The sequence below is a fragment of the Agelaius phoeniceus genome, chromosome 19 (genome assembly GCF_051311805.1).
Source record: "Agelaius phoeniceus isolate bAgePho1 chromosome 19, bAgePho1.hap1, whole genome shotgun sequence".
NCBI lineage: Eukaryota > Metazoa > Chordata > Aves > Passeriformes > Icteridae > Agelaius > Agelaius phoeniceus.
The window spans coordinates 10,994,150-11,016,678 of record NC_135283.1 but is presented as its reverse complement, the minus strand read 5'-3'; the positions used below and the strand labels follow the sequence as shown (position 1 = coordinate 11,016,678).

Here is a 22,529-nt window from a genome sequence, read left to right as displayed (position 1 = left end):
GATTAGTGAAGCTCTCTTTAATAGCTTTTTCCTTTAACTATTAGGAATTACTACACTGAGCCTTTTGGCAGCCTGGGGGAAATAGTTGAAGAGTTTGTTGATAATTTATCATCCTTAAGGGGGAAAAGGAAGCCAACAAAAAACCCCACACCATAACCAACCTACCAGAAACTCGTTCTGAAGTAACCTTTAAGTTAAACAAAAGTCAACCTACAGCACTGCAAACCTTCCAGAGGATCCCAAATCCCTGCACAAAAGCTGCCAGGCAGGATTTGGACAGGATCCAGCACCACCAGCTCATTGTCCCATGGGCTGGAGCTTTGCCTGACCTAAAGGGAGCTCAGTCAGTGACACCAACAAGTGCCTGGATGATGCAAGGAAGGGACAAAGCTCATCTGGCCACGGCTGTTTGTCCAGGGGATTATGCTGGTGGCTTCATTTAACTCCAAAATATTCTGATAATGCACCTGGCTCCAAACTGCAAAGCCACAGGAGAGGTGCAGCTCTGCTCTGTGTCCTACAGGTGCCCATTTGTGTGTTTGAGGGAGGTTGGAGTGTTTCATAGTGAAGAAATTCCTCCAGTATTCTGAGGCCACAAAGGTGAGCAAAAACCCCACAGAAACCCACCAAAAAACCCCATATAAACCCTACCAAAAAACCCCATATAAGCCCCACCAAAATCCCACATAAACCCCACCAAAAACCCCACATAAACCCCACCAAAAAACCCCACATAAGCCCCACCAAAAAACCCCATATAAACCCACCAAAATCCCACATAAACCCCACCAAAACCCCCACATAAACCCCACCAAAAAAACCCATATAAACCCACCAAAAACCCCATATAAACCCTACCAAAAAACCCCACATAAACCCCACCAAAAAACCCCACATAAACCCCCACCAAAAAACCCCATATAAACCCCACCAAAACCCCACAGAAACCCACCAAAAACCCCATATAAACCCTACCAAAAAACCCCATATAAACCCACCAAAACCCCACACAAACCCTCCAAAAACCCCACATAAACCCCACCAAAAAACCCCATATAAACCCACCAAAATCCCATATAAACCCCCACCAAAAAACCCCATATAAACCCCACCAAAACCCCATATAAACCCACCAAAATCCCACATAAATCCCACCAAAACCCCACACAAACCCTCCAAAAACCCCACATAAACCCCACCAAAATCCCACATAAACCCCCACCAAAAACCCCATATAAACCCACCAAAACCCCACACAAACCCTCCAAAAACCCCACATAAACCCCACCAAAAAACCCCATATAAACCCACCAAAATCCCATATAAACCCCCACCAAAAAACCCCATATAAACCCCACCAAAACCCCATATAAACCCACCAAAATCCCATATAAACCCCCACCAAAAAACCCCATATAAACCCCACCAAAACCCCATATAAACCCACCAAAATCCCACATAAATCCCACCAAAACCCCACACAAACCCTCCAAAAACCCCACATAAACCCCACCAAAATCCCACATAAACCCCCACCAAAAACCCCATATAAACCCACCAAAATCCCACATAAACCCCACCAAAAACCCCATATAAACCCCACCAAAACCCCACCAAAAACCCCACTCCAGGCTCCTTTAGTCTCTCCCAAATTGTGGTTCAGACAAATCCTTGTATTTCCAACTTTTCAACAGTCTCAAGCAGATTCTTGACCTTTTTACTCTTGGGACATACAGACGTTTTTACTCTCGTGGACAGAGAATGATGAAAATAAGAGGATTTGTCTCCTTCTCAGCACGTTTGCTCTGTTGGTTATTTCTGTCAAGAACAGTGAATTCCCAAAGTTTTATCTCCCTCTACCGGTTGCTTTTTGTGCTCTCCCCACAAAGGACAAACCCAGAATTAATTCCATCTTTTGCCATGGAATGGTGACTGCTGCTTCAACAGGAAGCACATGGCAACAGAAGATAAGCTTAAATTTAAAGTTGTAATTATAAAGTGTGTATTTATAGCTATAAGGCTGGAAGTGGAGGGTTTAAAGTTTCATTTTAGGTAATAAAAGTTCTGGTTTCAGCCTGTTTTTTTCAGTGGAGGGGATTGGGAAAGGGAAGGCAGGTGAGGGAAATACCCATGGATATTTAAATGGCTGGTACAGGGTTCTTCTTACTTTTATTCTCCTTTACATGACAAATACATTTTTACTGCTGGGTGACTCAGCTTTCTTGGAGCTGGCTGGAAAACACATCCAAGTCTGAGGTGCTTCAGGTCACTCTTCAAATTGTTTTCCTGCTTTGGAAACCCCCTTTTTTCCATTTCCCACCGCAACTTATTCATGATTATCCATCACATGCTCGTGAAAGGGTTGCAGAGATGGGAGCAGCCAACTTAGAAACCCAAAAATCATGGCTGGGCTGGGAATGAACACCTTGGGAGAGATCAAACAGGACCCAGGTCCAAGTGCAGAGGAATTCCCAGGCTGGCACGTGGAGGCTGAACTCTCCCCAGGCTCCAGGGGGAAGCCAGGACCTGAACTCACCCCTCTGGAGTTTACACCAAGCTTAATCCATTAAGCTGCTTATTTTCTGCTGCCTCATTCATAACACATCCTCTAAAGCCAAAGGAAAACACCATGTAGGGGCAGGGAATAAAATAAAAGAGGCTGATTGCATTTAAGAATTTAAATCATTTTATTGCTTTACCTGCCATTAGGACAATCTATAACAAAAGGAATATAATATAATATATTAGCACATACAGTAAATCAGACTTATAGAGTCAGGTAACAATACAAAAATGGTCCTCTGGTTGACTATAGCTTCCTAGGGCAATAGACTTCATCAATTTGCTGAAGATAGACTAGCAAAAAATTACTTCTAAAGCCCTGAATGTTAGCTAAGGCAAAACTATGCCAATTGTGGTTTCAAACATATTGAAATTGCACACAAAGGTAAAGCTATAACTGTGTTTAATATTTAACTCAGACTTAGCTGATTTATCTTAAAATCTTGTAGGTAAAACTACAAAAGGGAGTAAACAGCAAGCTAAAAAGATGCAGTAGTGAAACTTGATTAGAAAGCCTTATATAAAAAAAATGTGCATTTTTTTTGTGGAGCTCTAACTGGTTTACACAGTTTTTGGTGCTTTAATGTAACACAAAACACATATGAAGAAAAAACCTGCAGAGTCAAAACTTAAGAAAAAAGTTTTACCAAAAAAAAAAAAAGGAGGAAAAAAGAAGAACCAAAAAAAGGTAGCATTTACTTATTCCTTAAGGACTCTGGCAGAAATCCTCTATTCAACATCTCTTGAATAGAGAACTCAAACCACAAGCATTGCAATCCCCTTCCTGGGATTTTAGTTTCAGAAATACCCTGAAACCTTTTGTAAAGGCTTGATACCTTCAGTATTATTCTGCATGAATTAGCAGACTCTTCCTGATTCTGTCCATGCCTGGAAAAACGTTGGACTTGCATCCACTCCACCTCAGAAAGGAAATAAAACAAGGGCTCCATCGCTAAAGTAGTTGCACAACAAATGCCAAACTGCTTGCTGTCACTCCCAAATACAAACCTATGCTACTTGATATAAATTACAGTTTAAAGGAAACCTTAAAAATTGCCTACAATTATTGAACCGTGGAATTCAGTAAAAACTTCTGGGAAGTCTTGGTGAGCACAGAGTAATGGAACACAAAGCTGGGAAATACTGAAATACATTTAAGACTCCGCAACAGATTGAACTTGGGGGGAAAAAAAAAAAGGGATTAAATAAGTGTGGTGGAAATTCCATAAGCAAGAAAAGAGAATGCACCTTTTGGCTTTGAACTAGATTTATAGTGAGCCATTTTTAAAATGATGAATTGACAGCTCTAAAAACTTAAAACAACTGAGTGTTGCAGGAAAGTTCAAACATTCAGTTTTTTGCCTCACATTCTCTACTAATAATGGAGCTCTACAGACCAGCAATCTTGTCACCTGCAACTGATACTGGCCAAAACACTCAGCTTTTATTTTCCCTGGTAACAAAGGGTCACTTGAACTGATGGTGATTCTTTAAAAGTCAACTGAGGATTAACAAAACAATTCACAGGGAAAATCAAATGTTTGCTTTCGACTTCTACGCCAATCTAAGCACTCAAACAGTACTAACAGCTGGACAGCTGCACCATTCTTACACCAATCTATGTACTACAGACCACAGTCAGGCATTTCATGGAGCATTTGGTTCTTGCCACTTGGAACAGGAAGAGTTTTAAATGGCAAATCTATGGCTAGAGAAAGAACAAGTGGAAAAGATCAGTTGCGGCAAGTCAGCAAATGGATCACCAGCTGAAGTAGTTCACCAGGACTATTAACCTGGAAAGCTTTTGATTTACACTTGACAAGAACAGAACTAAGCAATCTTAAACCAGCAGACACAGGAACAATGATACTGGTAAATTCCAGCTGTGGCTTTCTTAGCAGCTGATGCCTCACGATTGAACCTAGGATTACAGTACCCAGAAAATGAAAACGAAACCCAGGAAACCCCAAGCCCCAAGAAGCTCAATTACAAGGGTAGCTCTCATGTGAAAAGAAATACAGCAGGTGATGACCACAGCCTAAAAATCTGTCCAATAATTTGAGAAACACCTTTAAAAGAACTTTTTCCCCCCCTTTACTGTCACCTCCTCACTCTATGGCAATGGCGTGGTGCCAGGAGGTCTCTGAGCACTGGCCTGAGTTGGACACTGGTGCACAGAGAGAAGCAAACGTCTCCACTGAACTTTTTCTATTAATTTAATGGGACAGAGAGCACAGAAATAATATGCTCTAAATTAATGACAGTGCCATGATAAGCAGTTTATTTTTTTTTCCTTTTTTTTTTCTTTTTTTCTTTTTTTTTTTCTTTTTTTTTTGGTTTTTTTTTGTTGTTTTTAACCGGACAGGAAGCTGCAAATGCCAGTGGCGATGTGGCTGTGCACAAGGGGAAGGAAGCAGTCTGCATTCGTGAAGCATGGCTTGGACAGGGAGGAAGGTTTCAGACAGACAGTGATACAAAACTGTTGTACTGCTGGATGTTCCTCTTGAGGATATCCGAGCAGGGGCCCAGCACGCGCTCGAACCGGGGCCGGTCCAGCTTCACACATTTCAAGGGGCCACGAGCCACGACGGTGGCAGCACGAGGACGGTTCATCAGCAGAGCAATCTCACCTGGGACAGCAGAAACAGACAGCAGAGTTAGCAATCAGTGGGAAAAAGAGGCAGAGAAATGACCCTTCTCTGTGCTATTCGCATTTTTTGAAAAATTCCTTCGCCTGGGATTTTTCTCCTGGGAAGCTGAGAAGCCTCAGAGAAAAATGGAAACAATTTTGATCTCATTTGCTTCTCCTGTGTTGTGCTCACGTGGAATGTGTTTGGATTGTTTCACTGGTTTTTGTTTTCACTCTTTGGCCAATCAGTGCCAAGCTGTGTCAGGACTCTGCAGAGAGTCACAAGTTTTTATTATTATCTTTTTAGCCTTCTGTAAGTATCCTTTCTGTGTTCTTTAGTATAGTTTAGTTCATTTCACACAGAATCAGCTGCTTTGCACAAATAACTGTTAGGATGCCTCAGTTCAAAAGCCACTTCACAGTCCTTGCACAGTTCACCCAATTGTAAGAACAACTGCTCCTCTCCTCTCTAAGCATTAAACATCTTGAACATTTACATATCTACAGCATTCTTTAATTATTATAGCATCATAAAATAATAAATTAACCTTCTGAGAACATGGACTCAGATTCATCATTCCTCCCTGCCATGGGAGGACCTGCAAATATATGTATTTATATGTATATACTTGTATATATATGTGTGTAATATATATATAACCTGCAATAACAACATTCTCCACTTGAAATTGCAGAGAAGGTAATTCAGGCTTTAGCACTGCTCAGAACAAGTACCTAAGTAATTACAATAAAAGCAACTGTGAAGGTAGTTTAAAAAAACCTGCTTATGGATTGTTATTAAAAAGCCTGTTCACATTCAAGTCTCTCTGAAAAAAGCCTAAAAAATTTTCAATATGTGTCTCTTTGAGGACAGGTCATGTTTCAATTCACAGTGTAATTTTCCTAGCCAACAAATAGTTATTTTTCTAATAGTACTGCTCAATTCTGGTGTTTCTAGGAAACTCAGGACAACAAGAGCATGGTTTTGAAGTAAACAAACAAATAAAACATTCATGCACCAGACAGAAGCCTTTGACCCATTGCTGGCCAGAATCAAAACTCTGACTTTGTCATGGGGCTGTGGAAAAGGAGCATTTTGAAGTCCCACTGGATCCCATTTCTTAAGTTTTGCCCAAACATGCCAAAAGCTTTGTTTCAACTGCTGAACAACATGTTTGGAAATGAAGTTTTCAACAAGCCTCTGTTATCAGAAACAGAAACAGCCCCTAACATTCCTACAACAAGCATGGAAGAAACCAGAGCAGCAACTCTGGGGTTTTGTTTGCTTGGTTTTGGACTTGAGTTCTTTCCACATTCAGGACTGAGAAACGAACTCTGTGTTCCTTGGAGAACACTTGCCTGCATTATCAGAAGGGATGTTCCAAAGAAATGAGGAAAACTTTTCCTCTGTGCCCAATTAAAACTCCTGAACTCAGCAGCCTCCAAAAGAGAGGCTTGCTAAAGAATGAGGGTCTAAGGGAGAGTTAAACCCCTGAAGGAAAGGTGTCAAAGTCACCTAACACAATGACTGTGACAATATTTAGTTTCAGAGTGGGAAACTCAAGAGAACACAGAGGGAATTATTAGAAAATATGAAATGAGACAGAATGAAGTCTAGTCCTAGATCCTGAGCCAAGCAGGCCTTTGGGCAGAGCCCATGCACTCAAGCCCATCCCAATTCAGGCCTTGCAACAGAGGATTTGCTGCTTACATCATCTACAGAGCTGAAAACCTGGACAACCAAAAGGTTTGAGCAAGAGGAAAGAGAGGAACTACCCAAAACATGAGAAAACTGTTAGGAGTTTTGAGAGGGAGAGGGCTGTGTTCAACCATTGAAGAGCAGGTTCTGACCAGGTTCCTGTCTGACCTGGAGAACAGAAGACCAAGGAAGGAATTTTCTTATTTTACTGCTGTCTTCAGCTGTGTAATGAGTGACTACAAAGACAAACCCAGGCTGCACAGGGAAAGACAGAGAGAAAGCAACAGGCTGCAGAACAGGAAATTCTTGTCAGGCACGAAGGAAAGAACCTCTGCACAACAAGGCTGGTTAGACAGAGAATGAAACTGCCCAGAGAGGCTGTGGGATCTCCATCCCTGGAGACACAGCAAACTCAACTGGACACATCCCTGAGGAATACAATGTCATTTAAAAATTTAGCTCTGCTCAGGGCAGGGAGGTCAGGCCAAATATTCTTTTACAGTAAAGCAGTGTGGAACAATCACATCCTGTGTGCACACCTGAGTGCCAAGTGACTGATACTCACCCAACACTGAGAGCAACCACAGGAGCCCAAAACAGTAATTAAGCAAATCCATCTCATCTCCACATTGACACAGCACAGACAAAATGGTGACAGTGGTGTCTGCAGCCACAGTTGTCACAACATAACTCACCAAAGTAATCAGAAGGTCCCAGTCTGCCCACTTCAACAAATTCCTCATTTTCTGACCGGCGCTGTAACACTGCAGCTGTGCCCTTCAATAAATGACAGCAGTCAAACAACTGCAATTTCCAGCATCACTCCAAACACTGAATTTCACACAGAATCAGCTGCTTTGCACAAATAACTGTTAGGATGCCTCAGTTCAAAAGCCACTGCACAGTCCACCTAACTGCAATTCAAGAACAACTGCTCCTCTCCTCTCTAAGCATTAAACATCTTGAACATTTACATATCTACAGCAGTGACTTCTTCCTGGTTTTCCTCAGAACAGTACATATATTATAGTATGACTAGCAAAAAGCCAGAAAAACCACAAACCACCAGACAGAACACTAGGAAGGCATTACCAGCTATCTAGAACAGGTCTCTACTCTCAGAAAGATAAACTGCTTTCAGTCAGAAACTTGTTACTTTTTTCCTGGAAGTACCATTTGTGAAAACAGCAAAACTAAATCCAAGTTACTGCATGTTCAGCAAGATGATGTTTCTTTAGTGACTCTCTGGAAGTACATTCTTATGTTTTGTTCTTCTCCAAGTGCCTGCTTAGGGACACAACCAAAAAACAGTCAAGTTCTGAGCTCGTAATTTTGAGCTTGCTTACCTCCAAGATAATGAAGAATTCATCTCCTGGCTCTCCCTGGACTACAATCTTCTGCCCATCCTCAAATTGTACCGGTTCCAAGGCATCAGCCACAGTGAGACGCTCCCACTTGTCCAGAGATTCTGGAGAGTTTAGAGTTCATTACTGGAGTGTCTTCCCAAGGCACAAATTACACCTTTTGCTCTGTATTTATACAGAGGTCAGTGTATTTCTGCCTGCATTTGTGCAGCAGTGATCAAGACCTGAATTAGAGCTGTTTTGGATTGATGCAGAGAAGCAGTTGTGATGAGTTACCACAACAGCCTGTAATCATCATAATGCTGGGTTAACAGCTTCATTACAATGTGCCAACTGATTCCACTCCAGAACAAAATCTGCTCACTTACCCAATATAGATACTTTACTAAGGAATTTCTCATACATATTTCTCTTTCTCAAAGTATTTCCCTGTAAAAAAAAAGGAAAGGACACAAAGTAAGTTTTCTGTCTACTCTAAAACTCCAGACACAAACAAATTTAACCAGACACACAGTGTTCTGTCTCACAGACCCCAAACCCACAAGATGAAATGTTTTGAAATTGAGTTCTCTCAGTAATATTCCAGTTGAGCAACATTCCTTAAGTACTCAGCAGTTACTGCAGCCTTATTTCACCCTCAGCTCAGTTTAATACTGGCATTGTTTTGCTCACTAATGCAAGATTCCCCCTTGCCCTGTGCCTGAGAGATGCACGTTGAGTAATCAGCTTTCTGATTACTGAAGAGACAGCAGGATTTGAAATAAATAACTCCAGCAAAGGACAGGCAGAAGGACAGACACCCAGGATACATAACCCCCAAAGCATAAATCCAGGTTTTGAGGGCTACTTGCCATCAGGATCCTTCTGTAGCTGTCCCTGTCAATGCCCCACAACTTGACGTTGGTCTTGGCTTTGACGGTGGCAGCTCGGGGGGTGCCGTAGATGAGGGCGAGCTCTCCAAAGCTGCCACCCTCACCCACGCTGGTGGCCCACTCACTGTTCACATAAACCTGCAAGGCAGAGCATGGTCAGGCACCCCTCAGCTTCCTGCTGCCCTCTACTCCCTTGGGAGTACAAGGGAATTCTCACATCTCTACTAAGGTTGATCATTTCAGGCTTTTATCAACGTTCCCAACCCCAGCACAATTTGAATTTTTGTTGACAAAGGGATTCTCTTCTACATCTCATTCACAGGCTCTACACACAGACTCCTGAGAAACAACACCTCAAAAAGGTCTGTCAGCTATGAATGAGCTGGGCTAGAAAATAAAAGTCTGGTTGTTCTTAAAGCCTGCCCCACACTTCAACTCCACCCTGCATGCTTAACACATTTGTATTGTGTCCAAATAATTTGTTTTTAAACTCAGTCTGTGCAGCCAGACTGAGCTCTTAAGGGGCAAAACAAACTTCTGCAAGTAAGAACTTAAAATGAGCAAAGCTGCTAAAGGCAGGGTCTGTAGAAGAGGCCTATAAATATCAGAGTATTCTTCTTCTAGGAATGAACAGATCATTAATAAACTACCAGGAATGCTTACATCCATTTCTCCTTGATCAACAACATAGAAGTTATCACCTTCATCACCTAAAGAAGAGGAAAAAAAATTGAATATACACTAAACTGAATATACAAAGGAAGTTGGCATCTCTGCCAAATTTGATGTTTAGACTCCAACACGGTTGGCAAATTTTTGCACAGTTTGCAGGGTGAAACATCACATTTTGCTGATTCCACACTCCTCTCAGCCCCATGAAAGGGGACATCTACTGGTGCCCAGGAGATCAGCAGCAATGCCAGGATTACTGGAAAGGCCAACCAGATCCATAAATTGACACAACACTTCTACAGAGTCATCAAGGGACAATATTCCCAACAGATAATCTCTGCAAGGAAGCCTCATCCTCCTCCAGTGGCTCTGACTCCTCACTTCAGTATGAAGTGCTTCAGGGAACACAAGAAGTCGTGTGGCTGCAGTGAGCCTGCTTTAATATGAAAAACTAAACACAAACTAAGAGCCCTAGGCCAGCTGCCCACCCCCAAATGCCTGCCCAGAGCACACAGTGTCACTTGCCTTGCTGGATGACAGTCTCTCCTGCGATGTAAGTGACGGGGAACATCGCATCGAAGATGTCACTGAAGGAGAGGAGAGGACACCAAAATCAGCCAGAAACCTGCACAACTCCACACATCTGTACCCCTAAGCCATCCCCACTGCTCCTGGAGCTCTGTGTGTCCCACTGACCACTGCAGATTTGTGACACATTTAGCTCTTCTGAACTCTGCCCTTCCACAAAGCTTAACCCCACCAAGACTTCCTCCTACCTCCTCTCATTATCATCAAGATGGGTAAACAGCACATTCTTCTCAATTGCTTTTGCCAAAGCAGCCATGGTTTTATAATCTTTTGGAATAACCTAGGAGAGGATCAGAGAAAGCAAATGGTTAATTTTTCTCATGAAAAATTTCTGCATTTCCCATGGTAAATAAACAACTTAAATTGCTACAAAACACTGGCTGAGTTTTTCCATTTTCTTTCAAGCACTATAAATACAACCCCAAATATAGTAAATGTTTACAGACAGTTTGAAAACAAGGAAAATATAATCTTGTATTATTTTATGCAACCAAAAAGCATAATTCCATGCTCAGTTTGTAAGTTTTTTTGCAGGAGGACAAATATCTGTTCAACCTGTGTTTTCCTGGGAACAGCAGCAAGCCTGCTCTGCCATTAGGCCAAATGTTGTTGCAGCTGCCAAATAACTGGAAGCACATTCTATATATCTAAATATATGCACATCTAAATATACATGACTTCAAAGGGAACAGGTCTAAGTAATGCATGAATGGTTTAATTGCATGATGGGTTATTTTGTCCTCCAGTTAAACAGCCACACACACAGGTCTGCTTTTTACAGCAATTAGGAATTAACAGGCTCCAGGAGCTTGGTGCTATTTAATGCCCTGGACAGAAGGTGGGTTCAGATAAACCCTTGGATTGTGGGTGGAATTTTGAGCAAGGTTGAAGAGTCAGAGCACCTTTCTAACATAAGAGGCAGCATCCTCTTCTGTGTAGACTTCTGCACTGATGGCCCCACGTCGTGATCGGTATTTAACCACAGGGTTCAGGGGGGGAGGAGGGGAGATCTCGTCCTCCCGGGAGTCGGAGCGAGAACCAGACTTCAGCTGATTCAACAACTGCTTTGTTTCCTCCTAAACAGGAAGGAAGACATGTTTGTGTCACATAATCCAAAGGGGGGGGGAAAGAAAAAAAAAGCAGTGATGTCTCATGTTCCAGCCCAGCCTGCCAACACCAGGGAGCTTCCTGTGTACCATTATTCCCACATGAAGGCAAACAGGAGACTGCAGCATCTGAGATCAAAGCCCTTTCACAAACACGTGGTGGATGTGCCTTTCATTCCTACCACTCACATCACAATGGTGTTTATTTTATTGAGTTATTCTTCATTTATTCAACTATTGGTGTGAACAAGTTGATTCTGGTTTCTGCCAGTGTGTTCAACAGGTGATGAGGAGATTCCTCAAATGCTGAAGGCACTTCCCCAGCTGCAAACCCCCAGTTCCTCCCCTCAGCTGCGAGGTGTTAAAGCCTTTTTGGAGTTGAAAGACAGAGAAGCAATTCCTCAGAAATCCATGCTACATGAGAAGCTTTTGAAAGAGGTTGAGTCATGGACCAACTTGATACTCATTAACCAGCATTTATTTTGGGAGAAAGAAACATGAACACTGCTTTCAAAAGAGCTGGAGGAAGGATGCTGGAGGCCAAAGTGGGATTTTTTTATGCAAACCACATGCAAACCTTGCATAAGGTTACTTGTTTTCCTCATTTCCTTCAGTTACTTATTGTGTTGGAGTGATACTGTAGAAGAGCAGGGTACTTACAATAACACAAATTCTAACTACCTTGCCACACAGAAATTTGATTCTTCAGAAGATTCACCTCAATCAACTAAAATCAGATTAAAACCAAACCAGCCAACCCTGGAGTCAGAGCACTGACATCACTACAGCTCAAATGACTTTCCCAGCGTTAGGAAACAGGGGTTTGGGACATTCTGGAAAAGAACAAGGACTCATCTGTTCTGCCAGAGCTCCAGCCCTTGTGAAAGCTGGGTTTGTCCCAGTGTCCTTGATCCCAGCTGGGCAGAGGCTCTGGGTAACAGCACCAGCCTGAGGGAAGGGCCATGGGATCCCCATTCCTGGGAGGTTCCACTGCCCCTCTCCCAGAGCCAAGGAGCTCCACAGCCTCACATTTCACTTCCTGCTCTTTGCCCATTGATCAAATGGTGCCACATTTCCCAACCATGGGAGCAAAATGTATTTAAAACTCATTTCTGTCCTCTGATTTTAGAGGAAGGAGTCTCAACAGAGATGAAATTAAAAATAGCCTGAGCAGTAATAAGTGTTTGGTGCAAACTGCCTCACCATCAACCACAGAACATGTTTGTTCACATACAAAATACTTAAACCATTAAAAAAGACACTTTTTAAATAAGTGAACACCAGCTGCTGGGTTTTTTCCAGTATCACATAAAATATTCAATATTGTGATCAGAGATTGAAGCACTCAGCAGCATTCAGTGAGGGAGTTGTTATCAAAACACTCTTCAAGAGACTCCTCAGGGCAATGCCCCACTCAGGGAGAAGGAAACTGCATTAACACAAAAAAATATAAATGGTAACTTCTGTCTGACCCAAAATTTAATATTAACATTTTTTTTAGAATAGTAAGTAGGGGATGGACACAGAAACAAGTTACATATGGGTAAAATAATGTATTAATTTAAAATAGATCAGTTACTCTAAACAGTCCATACACACATTCTCCAATAAGATTCTCCCTGAGATAAATCATAGAATAGAACCATAGAATGAGGTCAAAAAAGACCTCCAAGATCAGCCCCAAACATCACTGTATCAACTAAACTATAAATCTCCAGATATTCATATTGCACTGACAGACAACCCTGTGCCACAACATCCTATAACCTCAGTTTCATCTTTAATACACACCTTTTACAATTTCTGACACTAACCCCCATTTATTACACCAATAGATCAGAGAACAATTACAGAAACAGGACCTAAAGAAAGGGTAGCAGTTGTTATTCCCAGATACCTTTGGATTTAGCCAGGGTTTGTGAGGAAAACTTGTGTGTTCAAGTCTAGAAGTTCCTCACATTAAACAAATCATGGATAAGGACACTCAGTTTGCTCTGTACTCATCACTATAAACATTCCCAGGATCTGAGAAAGATTTAGGGATAATTTATTTATTACATCCAAGTGTTGGCCTGGTCTTTCAGCTGATGAGGCAGTTCACAATTTTCAGTGTCAGTCATGAACTGCAAGCCTTATTTTTTCTGACAAATAACCAATGTTTTTTAATTCCATTTCAATTATTCCACGTAATACTGAAGTGATGACACTTCACATACTCAGATTTAGGTCTATCAGCTACTGAAGACCTTCACAATTTCAGAATTATGCACACTGTAAAACCTGCTAATTGTCATTGCACCAGATACAGTCTCAACTCCTTCTGATAATGAGTATTTCATTTATATCATATTTAAAAAACCCCAAACATTCAGAAGCTATAAAAGCATTTTTAAAAAAGCTCTGCCAGAAATTCACAACTGCACAGGATATCCTCCTAAAGTAGCTTGTTTTGCAAAAGAAACACTGAGGAAAATGGGAAAATATTCAGATATCTGAGCAGGGCAGGTGGTGGGGAACAGGGGCAGTGACTACATGTCCATCACACTTCCTAATTCCAGCTCTCTGTAAAGCCTGATGTGCACATAACTGCATCACACAGAGTATTTCAATGCACTTATTCCAGAGGACAGGCATGCCCACGAGCCAGGATTCACCTGGCAGGCTGCAATAATGATCTCTGCATTCAACTTCCAGAGCTCCAGCTGCACTACACAGCCCAGCCCAGCACTGAAGAGCTATTACAGCTTTTAGCAGGTATTGCTATTACCACACATGTTTGCACAGCAAGGAGAACAGAGGCCTTAGCACACCACAAACAGATCAAATAAACCATTTATACAATCAATGAGTAGTAATTAGATTCATCTAACAGCTTTCATAACCCAGAGGAGGACATTTGAATTCCTATAGTAGCTGTAACCATCTTGGAGGCAGCAATTTTAATGTTTCTGAACAGAAATTCTAAAGCATGTTTAAATTTCTTCAACATATTTTAATAACATGACAGTGAATCAGCTCTGTTTGTGTGCAGTGCAAGAGATGACTTGTCAAGAGAATGAGAGAGAAAATAGCAAGCTCACTTCAGTCTTCAATGGTGCTCCTTCAAAAATCAATCTTATTAAAAAAACCTCAGGTTGAGATTCAGTCAGAGAGAGGAAAATTCAGCAAGCACATTGAAAAGTTGCTCTGCTTTATCACAGGTGTAACAGACATGATTTGGGAGGTGCAGCAGAGTGAGCTTCAGGCACTTTTGCTGTAGCAGAGCTGAGGGCTGGGGTGGAGGTGGTTAATAACATGACTGAGCATTGGTGCTCTCCAGCCAGGGATGTCAGGAGTTCCCTGCCCAGCACAGGATGCTCACTGCTCTGTTCCTGAGAGCTGGGCAGGTACCCCAGCTCCTGGGGACCCTGAGAGCTGGGCAGGTACCACAGCACCTGGGGACCCTGAGAGCTGGGCAGGTATCACAGCACCTGGGGACTCAGAGCTGGGCAGGTACCACAGCCCTGGGGATCCTGAGATTTGGGCAGGTACCACAGCACCTGGGGACCCTGAGAGCTGGGCAGGGACCCCAGCCCCTGGGGACCCTGAGAGCTGGGCAGGGACCACAGCCCCTGGGGATCCTGAGAGCTGGGCAGGTACCACAGCACCCAGGGACCCTGAGAGCTGGGCAGGGACCACAACACCCAGGGACCCTGAGAGCTGGGCAGGTACCACAGCACCTGGGGACCCTGAGAGCTGGGCAGGTACCACAGCACCTGGGGACCCTGAGAGCTGGGCAGGTACCACAGCACCTGGGGACCCTGAGAGCTGGGTGGATATCACAACACCTGGGGACCCTGAGAGCTGGGCAGGTATCACAGCACCTGGGGACTCAGAGCTGGGCAGGTACCACAGCCCTGGGGATCCTGAGATTTGGGCAGGTACCACAGCACCTGGGGACCCTGAGAGCTGGGCAGGTACCCCAGCACCTGGGGATCCTGAGAGCTGGGCAGGTACCCCAGCACCTGGGGACCCTGAGAGCTGGGCAGGTACCCCAGCACCTGGGGATCCTGAGAGCTGGGCAGGTACCACAGCACCTGGGGACTCAGAGCTGGGCAGGTACCCCAGCACCTGGGGACCCTGAGAGCTGGGCAGGGACCACAGCCCCTGGGGACCCTGAGAGCTGGGCAGGTACCCCAGCACCTGGGGATCCTGAGAGCTGGGCAGGTACCCCAGCACCTGGGGACCCTGAGAGCTGGGCAGGGACCACAGCCCCTGGGGAAACTCAGCCCAGCCCAGCCCAGCTGAGTGGGGAAACCACCCAGAGGAAGCTGCAGCAACTTTTAAATCAAAGGAAGCAACAAAAAAATGCTCCACTTTCACTTGTAGCTACAGCTGCACTAGAGGGCACTTGGAAACCATGAGAAAAGACCCTGACCAAAATTGTGAGAGCAATTTGAGGGGAAAAGACATTACCTAACCAGTTTTGTTTTCAGCTTCAGTGTAGGCTGACCATGTACACAAACAGCCAATGTGCACCAGGATAAAATCATCAACTTATTCCATTCCAACATTCATGTCATTAAATTCAGAGCTGGACTTGTTAACTTGTTAAAAAATAAATTAAGTTCCCAAATACTGCGTGTTGACCATAAATCCACTGCACAAAAGCACCCAAATAATCCCATTTTACATCCCCACATATGGACTGGTTTAGGATTTATGCTAAGCACAGTAATGTGGTTTACTTGGTAAAATTTTGTGTATAGATACCTGTGGTGATGCTTTAAAATTCCCAGCCTAGCAGTACCTCAAAACTCAAGAATCCAAGGAGGGGAAGGAGTCATTGTAACAAGCAGGGACAAGGGATTTTTAAGAACCTCATTATTCACTGGTTTGTTGCTGATACACACAACCAAACAAAGTCAGAGCTCTTAATTTCATAAGCAAAATGTTCCCCAAATAAATTAAGAGTTATAGCAGGTAGCCTGCACCCCTTGGTCATTTTCTAGTATTTATCCTGAACACTTCCATTAAAATACAATTTCCATCAGACATATTTGTGATTTCCAATGTTAATTTCCTTCTTCTTTATAGCAGCAATTAGTAACTCACTAGGAAAAAAAAAGATAAATATTTAAGTGCCCTATATAAGTACTGAGAGCAGCACCTGCAAACAAGTTCTGCACAAGGTCACAGCTGCATTATTTACTAATTCCATGTCCTGAGTACAGTTGCATCCAACCTTTCCTCTGCACAAGCCTTTAATCTTCCCATTTCCACTGCAACTCCTTTTCCTACCTGCTTAGTGATCAATAGACACCATTAACAGGTCAGAAGAGTGTGAAATCACTGTTTCAACTCTGAATGCTTTCCATTCCCAAGATCCCAGAATGCTTCCAGCAACAACAAAAGCACCAAAGGGACCTCAGGGCAAACACAAGAGGGACAGCAATACTGAACTCCCAAGAGAAGGCACAAACAGGCTTGCTCTTCCAGAGATCTGCAATGCAAATATTTCATTTATCTTCACTAGGCCTGGATAATACCACTGGCACCACTTCTGTGCTCTGCCCACATTACTGGAAATCAATATAAGAATCCAAATGCCCTCAGCAGCATCCAGCAAGGTCAGCCTCCAGACACACCCATGTATGCTGTGTATCCTCCATGAGTAAGCACTGGGCTGGGATCACACCTGGGTAAGTCTCCTTGTCACCTTATGGTCAGTCCTATAGGCTTTGGTATGACAGAGGTGCACAAACTACTGGGAAACAGGATCTGTTTTCCAAAAGCACCACTTCCAATTTCAAACAGTCAGCACAACTGGTGAAATCTGCAGCTCAGCCCCTAAATGACAAAGATACATTTCAATCTAATTTGTTCCAGCCTGTGTGTTTTTACCTTCTCCAGTCTCTCAAAGTACTCTCTGATGAATCCCATGGGTCGTTCAGGTCTCACTGTGCACAACTGCACAATGCAATCCTTCAGCAGCTGCTGGATGTTGTGTTTCTGGATGTAAAGCTCACACTCCCGAAGGCTCCGCTCCTCCTCGCTGCTGCTGCTGCTGGAAGCTGCCATGGCTGAAGGGAACAAAAAGAGAAGGTTAAATAATACATAACTACTGGAAACTACTTTGGAAACAAAGATGGTGCAGCCTAAAACAAAGTTATGCTGCATTATCTTACTGACACCACAGCAGAAAAACACCTTTACCTAGCAGAGCAGTAACTAAGCTAAAGAAAATGCTGGAAACTTATTTAGCACCTGGAAAGAAATCAGAAATCAAAACTCTGGGGGCTCTACAGCCACAGGCAGAAAAGGAAAAGCTGAGAAAGCTTCAGCAACTCAAGCCCTGTGAGAGCTCCAAGCCAGGGAAGATTCCACCTGAATTTCCTGCTGCTTGAACTGAGGGTTTTGTAGGACTGGAGGCTCCTGTCAGGAGCTGTGTGGGGTCATGGGGATGGACGAGGGCCAGGAGAGAGGTGGGTGGGAGCTGGAAATGTGAGAGGCCAGGCACGAGCAGCATTCGGAAGTGAAACATGCTCAGGTTGAAGGCAAAGCCAAAATGTCAGGGCAGGGTTTGCTATCGGAAGTTATGGATTACAGACATGGCTCCTAAAAAGCTCCTGTGTAATTGAAACCTGCTCATAGCTCATCACTTCTTTCATGGATACACTGCAATCCCAAAATACCTCTGCAACTGTAAATAATGAAGAGTACAGCTTTAAACTTCTGTTATGAGGCCAGGTTTTCTAAAGACTTCAGCTATGACACTTTCAAAAATGTTCTTAAGCAGATTTTTCTCCCCTTTCAAGTTTGTACTGGGTTTCCACTCCAGATTTTGGGGCACAGGGGGGTTCTGTGAGAAGCTGCTGGCTGCTTCCTCCATGCCCAACAGAGCCAATGCCAGTCAGCTCCAACATGAAACTGCCACTGGCTGAGGCTGAGCCATCAGTGACAGTGACACAGCCTTTGGGACAATGGATCTAAGGAGGGAGGAGAAATGGCTACTTCAGCCAGACAGAGTGGGAATAAATGGGAACAACAGGGCAGGAGGTGCTCCAGGCCCTGGAGAATGGATTCCCTGGCAGCCTGTGATACAGCCCATGGTGAGGCAGCTGTGCCCTGCAGCCCAGGGAGCAGAGATCCACCTGCAGCCCCTGGAGATCCATGGGGGAGCAGAGATCCACCCACAGCCCCTGGAGATCCATGGGGGAGCAGAGATCCACCCAGAACCCCTGGAGATCCATGGAGATCAGAGATCCACCCAGAACCCCTGGAGATCCATGGGGGAACAGAGATCCACCCAGAACCCCTGGAGATCCATGGGGGAGCAGAGATCCACCCACAGACCCTGGAGATCCATGGGGGAACAGAGATCCACCCAGAACCCCTGGAGATCCATGGGGGAACAGAGATCCACCCAGAACCCCTGGAGATCCATGGGGGAGCAGAGATCCACCCACAGACCCTGGAGATCCATGGGGGAACAGAGATCCACCCAGAACCCCTGGAGATCCATGGGGGGAGCAGAGATCCACCCAGAACCCCTGGAGATCCATGGGGGAGCAGAGATCCACCCACAGACCCTGGGGATCCATGGGGGAACAGAGATCCACCTGCAGCCCCTGGAGATCCATGGGGGGAGCAGAGATCCACCCAGAACCCCTGGAGATCCAGGGGGGAGCACAGATCCACCCCCAGCCCTGTGGAGGACCCCACACTGGAGCAGGGGAATGCACAGAGTGAGTTCCCCAGGAATCCTGTGCTGGGGTGGTTTTTTGGCAGGAGCATGGACCATGGAGAGCAGCCTGCAGGAAGGACTCACACTGGAGAAGTCCATGGAGGACTGTGTGCCACGGGGAAGGTGTGAGGACCTTCCCTGAGCAGGATGGAGCAGCAGAGACAGCGTGCAAGGAACTGACTGCAATCCCCATCCTCTGAGGGGAGGGGAGGCAGGGAACATCAGGAGTAAAGTTAAGGCTGGAAAGAAGGGAGAGGGCCAGGAAGATGTTTGTAAGATTTGGCTTTATTTCTCATTATCCTACTCAAATTTAATTAGTTTAATTTATTACCAATTTCCCCCAGTGGAGTCTGTTTTGCCCATGATGGCAAGGGCTGAGTGATCTCTCCCTTATCTCAGTCCAGGAACCTTTCCTTATATTTTCCTTCTGTTGTTGAGTTAAAGAGGGCAGTGATGGAGCAGTTTTGGTGGGTGCTTAACATCTAGCCTAGCTCAGCCCACCACAAGGTTTTAAAACCATTTTAAAATACATTTTTTACATATACATGGAAATAGACACACATTTCATGTCATTTTTTTCATAAGAAAATTAACACTGTGAGAGTTAAAGAAACAGGAAAGAATTTCTCAGGGCATTTTTGGATGAAATATAAAGAAAAGTTACCTGGTACAGGGAGTGTGGCAACAGCTTATTTATATGCAGTAAGATATGTTGATCCCGGGATCAGCTTTTGAAAGGGAAAAAACGGATTCAGTCAAAATAATTTTGAGAAATGACAAGTCACTGAAGTCACATCATGGGGTTTATCCTGCTGATGCAGCAGCAAGAAAACCCAGGGCACAGCGGCAACACAACAACGTGCCCCTATGAATTCTGCCGCTGGAGATTACAGAAGGCTTCGAGTTAATACGGAATTACCAACACTTCACCCAGGTGTCGTGACTGTCACACTTAATCCCTGCTCAAGGACACACACACACACACACGTGTATTGTGCGTTGCATAAACACAAAGCGTGGCCTTCCCACGGGCTGACAAAGCGCCCAGAAGTTCTCCAGTCCCTCCTTTTGTTCTGCCAGCCCGCACGGTGAAGGTCAGCGCTAACGGAGCGGCTCCGTGAGGGGACACGGGCCACGCGAGAAGGGCAAGAGCGGGGCAGGAAATGCGGTATCACGGGCAAAATGAAAACTCCGCTATTTATTTCTACAAGCCATTTTTTCGGCACCATCCCAAAGCTTCCCCGAGCTGCCCAAGGCGTGGCTGCCCCGCCCAGCCCAGCCCCTCACGCAGAGCGGGGCTGCGGCCGCTTCAGACCCGGAGCCACCGGGGCGGCACCGAGCCGGTACCCCCGGGGCGGGGGACTCGGAGCCGCGGGGGCAAACCGACCCAAAGCGCGGAAGCGCCGCCGGGCCCGGCCCCAGAGCCCGCGGGGCCTCCTCGGACACCGGCCCGAGAAGGCGCCGCTGCCCCCGCAGCAGCCCCGGAGCCGCGGCCCCGGCCCCGCTCCCTCAGCCGGGCCGGGCCGGCCCCGCCCCAAGGCCGCAGCCTCCCGCTCCGCGCGGTTCTCGCCGCCCCCAGCTCCGCCGCCGCCCCGGGGCCGCCCAGCCGCTACCCCCGCCCCGCTCACCTGCGGCGGCTCCGCCGGGACCCCCCCGCCCGTCCCGGCCCGGCCCGGCCGCGGCCTCGCTGCAGCGGCGGCACCGGAAACCGACCGGCCGGACGGGCCCCGCCCGCCCTGACGTCAATGCGCCTCGCTCTCGCCCGGGCTCGTCGCCGCGGTAACCTTAAAGGGGCAACGGTGGGCGCGGCGCGGGCATCGGCCGGGGAGCGGCGCGGAAGGAGCCTGCGGCTTTAAGGCGCGCAGGGCTGGCGGGAACGGGATGGGGGGGTGGGGTCCGCTAAGGGGTGCGGGATCCCCTGAGGGGAGCGGGAATGGCGAGAGGAGTGGGGAACCCTGAGGGGAACGGGAAGGGGGGGAGGAGTGGGAAAAGCTGAGGGGCACGGGAATGGCGAGAGGAGCAGGATGCCCTGAGAGGAGAGGGAATAGCGAGATGGGAATGGGAAACCCTGAGGGGAGCGGGAATGGCGAGAGAAGCGGGTTCCCCTGAGGAGAGTGGGATCCGCCGGGGCATCAACTCCACACCGACGCGGCCGCAGCAGTCCCCGGTCTGGAAAGGCTTGGTTAAAAGATCAGAGATTGTTATAGGTGGAGGAAAATAAATGATATTCAAGTTTGGCAAAGATTTCACTATAATCGATGTAAATCCACGTGGGAATTATTTCACGTGTCTTTATAGCTGAGATGAGCCCTTTGTCTCCATTCACTTTGTCTCCAAGCTATAAGAAATTATTTACATTGTTTCTATATCCAGGCTGTGCTGGCATGGGCAGAGCTTGGGGAGGAGAAGTGAGCCCTAAAAATGAACCCTGAACTGTGCATCTGCTGATCTTGCAACACAAAACATAACTCAGCTTTTACCTCTAATGTTATGTCATTTCAGCCAGCACTGACTTGTGCTTAACCCACATGGGAAAATCACATAATGTACAATGAAAATTACTCTCAACAGCAACAGTTTAATGTATATTTTGTATAAGAAGATAGTGGTGTTTGTGCAGTGACACACAAGCCATCAGGAACTACCTGCTGAGGGGTTTCTTGTTTATTAGTTCTTTAAAGAAATAAAGGGTAATAACTTGGGTGTAGATCTTGGACCTGCAACTCTTACAGACCCAGTCCAGCTGGGCCAAAGATTTGAGCTGGACTCAAATCTTTGATAATTTCTATCTGATCTGGGTTAATTAGAACCCAGGGTCCAGGATTTTCTGACATTCTGTTCAAAGCTGGTACTTTTATGAAAAATATAAATAAGATGTAATTAATATTTGTGAAACAGTGTCAGAGTACAGCATCAAAATACCAAATTACTTGCTCACCTGGTTATAGAACAGTTCCTTCTGTAACTCAAAACTGCTGGAAGTTTCTGAACACCACAAAAAGTCATCTGCATTCCCACCTACACATTTCTTTCTCAGCTTTTTGCCTCCCCTTTTTTCTTTACGAGCTGCCTGCTAGTGTCACATCTCACTCCTTGTTTGGACAAGTCCCGGTGCTGTTTTGGGATAGATCCCATCTGGAACAAAGCTCTGCCCCTGTGTAAAACCCGTTCTGCAACGTCCTCTTTCTCAGGGAAACAAATATTCCCTTGTGCTTGATGCAATCCCTGCTGGAGTCCTGGAGCCAGGAGAAGGGGAACAGAACCAGCTTCCAGGAGGAGTTTTGTGAAGCCACTGGACACAGTGAGTGAGT

General features: G+C 45.4%; 1 protein-coding gene across 2 annotated transcripts; it reads right to left on the bottom strand.

Moving 5' to 3' along the window:
- Positions 1 to 2,663: 2,663 nt before the first annotated feature.
- Positions 2,664 to 20,983, bottom strand: PRKAR1A (protein kinase cAMP-dependent type I regulatory subunit alpha). Of its 2 annotated transcripts, XM_054644872.2 has the most exons (12): positions 20,847 to 20,976; positions 19,883 to 19,946; positions 17,376 to 17,554; positions 11,289 to 11,462; positions 10,575 to 10,666; positions 10,324 to 10,385; positions 9,790 to 9,836; positions 9,106 to 9,264; positions 8,623 to 8,683; positions 8,237 to 8,358; positions 7,586 to 7,667; positions 2,664 to 5,192 (listed from the first exon to the last, which is right to left on the bottom strand). In XM_054644872.2, exons 3-12 carry the CDS (start codon positions 17,550 to 17,552, stop codon positions 5,020 to 5,022), a joined length of 1,149 nt encoding a protein of 382 aa, XP_054500847.1. In that variant the 5' UTR covers positions 17,553 to 17,554; positions 19,883 to 19,946; positions 20,847 to 20,976; the 3' UTR covers positions 2,664 to 5,019. The 2 variants fall into 2 exon arrangements, with proteins under 2 accessions (XP_054500847.1, XP_054500848.1); XM_054644873.2 differs by lacking the exon at positions 19,883 to 19,946 and having other exon boundaries at positions 20,847 to 20,983.
- Between the last annotated feature and the right edge of the window lie 1,546 nt (positions 20,984 to 22,529).